This window comes from Elephantulus edwardii, unplaced genomic scaffold (genome assembly GCF_000299155.1).
Source record: "Elephantulus edwardii isolate Elephantulus edwardi_28Jun2011 unplaced genomic scaffold, EleEdw1.0 scaffold00022, whole genome shotgun sequence".
Taxonomy (NCBI): Eukaryota; Metazoa; Chordata; class Mammalia; order Macroscelidea; family Macroscelididae; genus Elephantulus; species Elephantulus edwardii.
The window spans coordinates 10,899,619-10,907,127 of record NW_006399772.1 but is presented as its reverse complement, the minus strand read 5'-3'; the positions used below and the strand labels follow the sequence as shown (position 1 = coordinate 10,907,127).

At 41.2% G+C, this 7,509-nt stretch overlaps 1 protein-coding gene across 2 annotated transcripts in view; it reads right to left on the bottom strand.

Moving 5' to 3' along the window:
• Nucleotides 1–7,509, bottom strand: part of CBLL1 (Cbl proto-oncogene-like 1, E3 ubiquitin protein ligase) — a 17,250-nt gene extending 9,741 nt beyond the window's left edge. The window contains exons 1-2 of one of the 2 annotated variants that reach the window (XM_006882628.1): nt 7,480–7,509; nt 1,264–1,431 (exon numbers count right to left, since the gene is read on the bottom strand). In XM_006882628.1, coding sequence (XP_006882690.1) covers nt 1,264–1,431; nt 7,480–7,492 — 181 coding nt within the window. In that variant the 5' untranslated portion in view covers nt 7,493–7,509. The remainder of the gene's footprint in view (nt 1–1,263; nt 1,432–7,479) is intronic. The other variant, XM_006882629.1, reaches the window with a different exon arrangement.

Genomic DNA, 7,509 nt, shown 5'->3' with positions numbered 1-7,509 from the left:
GAGGGACAGCGCAGGAGAGGAAGGCCCTCTATGAGGTGGATTGATTCAGTGACTGGGATAATTGGGATGGGAGTGTCAGAGAAGTGCGATTGGCAAAGGACAGAGCGGAGTTTAGGGCTGCTGTACATAGGGTCGCTATGAGTCGCAAGTGACTCGACGGCACATAACAACAACAACAAGTAAGAAGTATTTCCGTAAAGAAAAATTTTAACAAAGATTACCTTATTTTTATATAACTAACATATATGTTACACATATTTTTATTTCCTGGGCAAGCTGAGTAACTCCCTCATAGTTCACTGAGCACAAGAAGCAGGACATATGCTTGTGCCCAGCATTTAAATGGGAATATTACTTACAAAAGGAGCTCTAATGGAGCAGGTAATTAATTTTGCAGCTAAGTAAAATGCCACTGATTTAAATACAGCACCATGAGTCAGGTTCTTTTCACAAAGACTCACCGTTTTGGCAACTCTTAATGTGCAGGTCTACTCTGTCTTACAGACTAGTTATGAGTCAGAACTGATAGGTAACAATGAGTTACTCATTGTTTTGTTGTCATTTAGTTAACTGTGACAAAACACAGAATCTAAGGGGAAGACTATACTGCAGGGAAAATTCATTCTCAATGTTACGTCTTTCTAAGGAGCCCTTTATATTTTTTCATATTGTTATTGATTTGCATGCATTCATATGCACTGTGGCTAAATGCATGTACACTGTGTTTTGTTCACGCATGTGGTGGGGTATTTTTCCTTTTTTTTTTATTACCTCCACCTCCTATAGTTGTGTTTTATACAAAATTCATATACATTGTACATAATTAATTGCTATTGGCCTATGAAAACTGTTTATACCTTAAAAAAATCAGCAAAAAGAAACTGAAACAAAATTATTCTGAAAAGAACCAAAAAAGGGAGCTCTGGTGACTTGGCAGTAAGAAAGTGAGCTGCTAATTAAAAGTACATGGTGGTTCATGGGAGAAGGATGAGCAATCTCTTCCCCTGAGATTAACTGCTTCTGAAAACCTGCTGGAGGATCAGCTATGGGTTCTAACTCCACCACACAGAATATTCCTACAAAGGAGAGAAAAACGTGATGTGCCAAAATGACAGGTCAAATAAAACGGGAAGAGGATGAACAGTATCGAAAATAGACCAGCTATCAAATTTTAAAATGTAACTAAAAGCAAGTAAGATCACATAGGCTATTCAGTTGGACCTGATACAACAGAAAGACTGTTGGGCTTGTTAAACAAGTTACCTTCCTCACCAGCCGAGGCCTTCGCAGGCATCCTATTGACAGTCCTCGCAGTTCGAGGTGCAGTTTTGGCTTTGTTCGCTTGCTTGGAGATGAGCTTTATAGGAATTCGTCTTCGAACATCAAGACCACCCAACGATCCAGAACTGTTAGTGCCTTGTAACTCATTATCTGCATTTAAAAGAGAAAGAAAAAGGTCGTCATTTTGTGTTCAGTTGTGCTTTGTTTGTACCGTCAAATGACTGACAGGAGGAGATTGCCCCTCCTTCTCCAGCAAAGCATCTGGTGGATTTGAACGGCGTACCTCTGGTATTGCAATGCAGCTTCTTGCCACTAGGCCACCAAAGCTCCTACAGTTGTGCTTTTTGAAAATTATTCTACCAGAGACAGAAAAGTAACATTCCCAACATTATCAAGAGCTGAAAATATATATTCTGATTTAACTATGCTAATTATACAAGCTAAGAGATAATCCCTTAGAGCGATGCTTCTTTACCCTTTGTAAGAGACACCATCTCAGGGCCGTTGCGTCAGAACTGACTCCTAGCTGACCCTCTAGGTTTTTCAGAGGCTGTAAATCACACGAGAGGAGATTTCACATCTTTCTCTTGCAGAGCCAATGGTGGAGTTAAACTGGCAGAGGCATCAACTTGGATTACCAGTGCAGCTCCTTAATGCCCCCTAAACACCCTAAAGAAGGGAAAAGAAAATGCAGAATTGCTCCTCAGACAGGTAAAAAAGAAATTTTCTATAGAATTCCAGAGAAGTTTCTACTTGTAGGAAACTGTCAAGAACTCACAATAAAAATCTGTCTTGAAGCAGCTGAGATTTTAATTTTAAAAAAAAACAAAACTCACCACTCAACAAAACACAAAAAGCAACAGTGAAAAACAGAAGAAAGCAAACTGTTGTTATGTCTAAGTATAGCCAGAATGCTCCTTAGAAGCAAGGCTGGGAAGACTGTATACCTCATGTAGTCTGGACATGTTGACAGAAGGGACTAGTCCCTGGAGACACACATTAAGGTTGGTCAGGGGAGAAAGAAAGGCGCCTCTCATCGTGAAGGACTATGGCTGCAACAACAGGCTCAAACACAGCAATAACTGTGAGGCTGGCACAGAACCAGGCCGTGCGCTGTTGTACAGATGGTCGCTTCTGTTGCACACTGGAACCATTAAACAGCACCTAACAACAGCAATCTCCTTGTCCAGTCACCAAGCATGTAAGGCAGGTACCTTGATAAATACACTAAATTTGCATCAGGATAATCAATACAACTGGAAATGCAAAACAATGATGGAATTAAGTGTAGTTATTTTTAAAGAAATTATTTAAAAAGCTTCAAAAAGAAAAAGTTTTTCTACAATCCACTCAATATAGTAAAAACTCCAATACTGGTTAGTACTAGAAATATGCAGTCTTATTTTTGCTACAATATTTCTAGAGATATATATGCAAGGAAGTTCCACTTAGCACTGTAAAACAAAATTATAGCTTAGGAAGATACAAGGTTTCTGTACACTCAACTATGCATAAACAATGAACATTTTAGTATAAATGGTGACTCCAAGGGAGAAAGATAAGCAGTCTCTTCACCTAAAATGTACAGCCATGAAACCCAGTAAATGGTTAGCTATGAGTCAGTTGACTTGCCGGCAATAAGTTGTTTTTTTGTATGTTTTATCTATAAAATATTCATCCATGTCCCATGAGCATTAGAACGATGTCATAGAACTGATTCCATTTAAAGGTTCAGAAGCCACCCTTTCCCCAAATACATGTTTATAAGACATAATCAACTCAACTATAGGAAAATATTATAATACAGAAAAAGAGTCCGCTCTACCTGACTTTTCAAAGACAGAAAAGAAAAGTGCCTTAAAATAGTAAACACAAACAATTTTTAAAACTGCAGTCTTACAAACAAGGTTAGTAAGGCTGTGAACCTGCTCCTGCAGGAAATAGCACAATTAAGACTGAAAGTACAATCATCCACGCTAAGCTAGTATGTATGATCTGTAAGAAAACCAGTATTACAGATACATGTAAAATAAAAATTCATTTTATTCTTTCTGAACAGTGTGTGCAACAAAATTCAAAACAGGTCCTTAATAATTTAGTAACGGGCCTCACTACTTTCTACCGTTTTTTATAACTAGTGCTCAAAAAATTAATAGGAAAAGGGACTGTACATAAACAGCTTTCTGTTGACAAAAATTTTGTTGTTGTTGACAAATTTTGATGGGATAAGTTCAAATACCCTGAGTAACTTTTAACACATCAGTAAATGTACTAACAAGATGATTCTAGTATTCCACTCACTTTCACCCTTTTTTTCTTACTTACAGACTCTGACCTTCCAATGGATTTTAAAAAAGGAATACATTGTAGACAGTCATCAGTCTAATGCTATCTTTCAGATAATAACAGAACTTCCAGAAATTTTATCTTTGTAAATAATAAGATTACTACCACTGCAAAGCATTTTCACATCACATTGAGCACACCCACCCTAAAGTACTGAGGCTTGTACTGCCTAACACTAATTTCAAAAGCCTCTGGCCTTGTAGACTAAAAGCTCATAAATGGAAAAAAAAAAAAAGATCTGGTGTGAAAAAAAATTTATATGAACTCTGTAAGTAAACCAGTATAAAATGTATATGTCTATGTATATGTATATATACATACACAGATGTTGTTGCTTTGTGCCGTCGAATCACTTGCGACTCATAGTGACCCTATGTACCAACAGCCCTAAACCCTGTTCTATCTTGTGCCAATCACACTGCCTCCAACATACCCATCACAGTTACCCCAGTCACTGAATCAATCCACCTCCTAGAGGGTCTTCCCCTCCTGCGCTGTCCCTCCACCCTCCCAAACATGATGTCTCTCTCCAAGGACCAGTCCCTTCTTACAACATGTCCAAAGTATGTCAGACGAAGCCCCAGAATCCTTGCCTCCAAAGAGCAGCCTGGTTTAGCCCACTGCAGGATGAATGTTTGTTTTCTTAGCAGTCCATGGTACCCTCAATACTCTTCTCCAGCATCACAGCTCAAAGGCATCAATTCTCCTCCTACCCTCCCTAGTCACTGTCTAACTCTCTGATGCATAACAAGTGATTGCAAAATCAGATGCACTATACAAACACACACACGTCACATACACTGGCCTGTGCGTTGCTGTACAGAGGTAACTCGTGGTTGCTATGATGCTAAACACCGTGACACTCATGTGCCAAATGTGAGAATGGTTACCCATGGTGGATAGTGTTTGGTAGAGCTTCCTGATTTAAACAAGCTTGGAAGGAGGAGTAGCTTCCACTTCCAAAATGGCTTGGCTCTGGAAACTATGAACATGGAGAAATGACCAAAGTTATATAAGTGTTCATCAGGTCTTTTCTGTTCATAGGATCGCTATGAGTCGTCTATGACTTGATGGCACTTAACAACAATAACAATGACAACACAGAGAGAGCTACGTTGGCCTAGCTGACATAAAGTTATGCTATCAAGCCGAAGGTGGATGATTTTAATCTGCAGCCCTCAGGACTGGTTTAAATTGGTTTTTGTCAAACATTCTTCTAAGTGGTATAGCACTGGTCTGTACACTGCTGTACAGAGGTAACTTGTGCCTGCTGTGATGCTAAACACTGTGACACTCAGGTGCCAAACGTGGTAATGGTTACCCATGGTGGACGGTGTTTGGTGGAGCTTCCCAGTTAAAACAAGCTTGGAAGCAGAAGTGGCATCCAGTTCTGAAACAGCTTGCCTCAGAAACTCTGTGAACTTGGAGCAACGATCAAAGTTATACAAGTGTTCAGGTCTTCCGTTCATAGGGTTGCTATGAGTCTACAACTCGATGGCACTTAACAACAACAAAGAAATAAATATAAATAAATAAATAAATAAAACACCACTTCAAACTCATTAAGGCTGAGTCAGAACTGAAGGAGGCAGTAAATCACATGGGAAGAGGATGTCCATCTTCCTCCTGAGGTGTGACTGACTGACTGGTGGCTTCCAACCACCAGCGGCACTGCCTTTGGGTTAACAATACAACTCCTCATGGCTGATGTCACCAGAACCAAGTATTGTTATTGTTGTTGAGTACCATTGATAGTTGATCCTCTAGTGAGTTTTCAGAGGCACTTAATTGCCCAGGAAAACAGCTCATCTTTCTTCAGTGGAGTAGCTGGTAGATTCAAACTGCGTGCCTTCAGGATTGTAGCGTCCTACCACTAGGCCACCAGAACTTCCTATGGCCAAGACCTGGTTTGCTTAGAGGAGCCGTTGTTTTTAAGAATCACATCATACTGCAACATGTTAATGTTTCAATCATGGAGAACGATTTCCTCTAAAATACACCAACTAAACACAACATTTGGAACTAAATAGACCTCAGGAAATTAACTAAAAACAAGCTACCTATTATCTATTATTATCTACTCTAAAAAGATATGTAGAGCTTTAAAATATTGAGAAGATTAACCAATAATTATTTTAGAAACTTTAACTGACAACTACAACTAAGGGCTGATTTTTAGAATGATGAATCCCATCTTAAATGAGTGTTTCTTGGAGTCATTTTCCTAGCAAATTTCTGTATCATTTACATTTACTTTATGCAGCATATTCATTAGATGGGCCATTTTTATATAATCAAACGCTTCATTAACCTTCACGAGTGATTCTCTTAATCTTTTGATATTACTGTTATTCTTTGGAGATGCACTACCAGTGGTGTCTTCAGTTAACTTGCACTGCCTCACTGGCTCCACAAAGAAATTACCTAAAATAGATGCTAATGTTATGCAGAGATTTGAGCAGCAAGTCATTTTTAATTCTGTGATCAAAGCTGTATTTTTTGTATACTTACAGTAAACATATCCTTACAACTTTCTAACAGAACACTCTCCAACTTGTGCAAGCGACTGGATTCTAATTCCATTTCTAATTACACAAACAAGTAATTTTTTGCTCATGCTCAATGTCTACCCAACTTCAAAGACTGCTGAGTTTCAGCTCTAGGAACTACTGTATAAACACTGAGCCTGAATTCTCGTGGCGCCTGGTTCTCGACAACCTTCTATATTTATTCTCCTCGAGTGATCACATCTATTTACTGTACGTCTCCAAGACACCTGACACCTGTACGCCTCAGTATAAATCTGAAATCAAATTTGCGTTTCTAGGTTTCCACGTCCCATCTCTACTCTTAAAAATATCTATTTTTCTCTTAAGTCCCCCGCTCCCCCCAACTCAATGATGCGCACTACCAATGATTCCAACCAACAACTGGCTTATTAAGCATAGCAGAGATTAGTAGGATGGCACAGGGCTTTATCCTATTGTGCACAGGATCACTAGAATAGGAGCTAACGCAATAGAATCTAACAGCAACAATACATCTAACCAGCTTTTCAAACCAACAACTTCAGCATTTCTCTTTCTGCCAATCCATCAGCATGTTCCTGAGCTCTAGCACCAAAATATTCACTGACTAGGTTCACCTCCATTCATCTTCACGAAACCAAGGGACACCTTTCTCTCTCTCCAGCTGTGCCGCAATTCCCTCCTGGAGTATTTTCTACTATCCTGGCATCCACTTTTAACTCGTTTCTCCACGCCACAAGCCCGTGTTCATTTTACGAGACCGATAATTTGGAGCCGCAACATTATTCCGAAAGCTTCATCTGATTTCCTTTCTCCTACTCGAGCCCAGGAAAACCAGAGCGTCCATAACTACGGGAGGTGCCCACCGCAGCGCCCGCCCAAAGTCTGCACTAGCAGGAAGTCTCCAGCCCACTCTCACTCATCCACTCCCAAGCCAAGAGGGCAGGAGGCGGCGGCTTCCCCACTAAGAAACGGGAATCGACACGCCAGTCCTCCGACGCAGGACGGCACCCGGGATAAGGGGGACGAGGTCGGGAAGCCAGCGCTCTGCCCTTCCCGCGAGGCCCGCCCGCCCCGCGCGGAGCTCCGTCAAGCCCGGGCAGAAGCGGCTCTTGCCGGTAATGAGGCTGGAGCTGCCGCACCGGAGGGTAGGCCAGGAAGTACCAGGCCCCTGGAGTGCACAGGAAGTGCGTGGGATTTCTTTTCCACCGCCACCCCCTAGTGCTTTGGGGCGAGCGTAACCCCGCTAAGCCCGCCGGACGACCGGCCCCAGGCCGGCCAAGGGGGCATGGAACCGGGACCCCCACTGCCTCCGCCTCCTTACCAGTGTGATCCATGATTCGGCTCGCAGAGC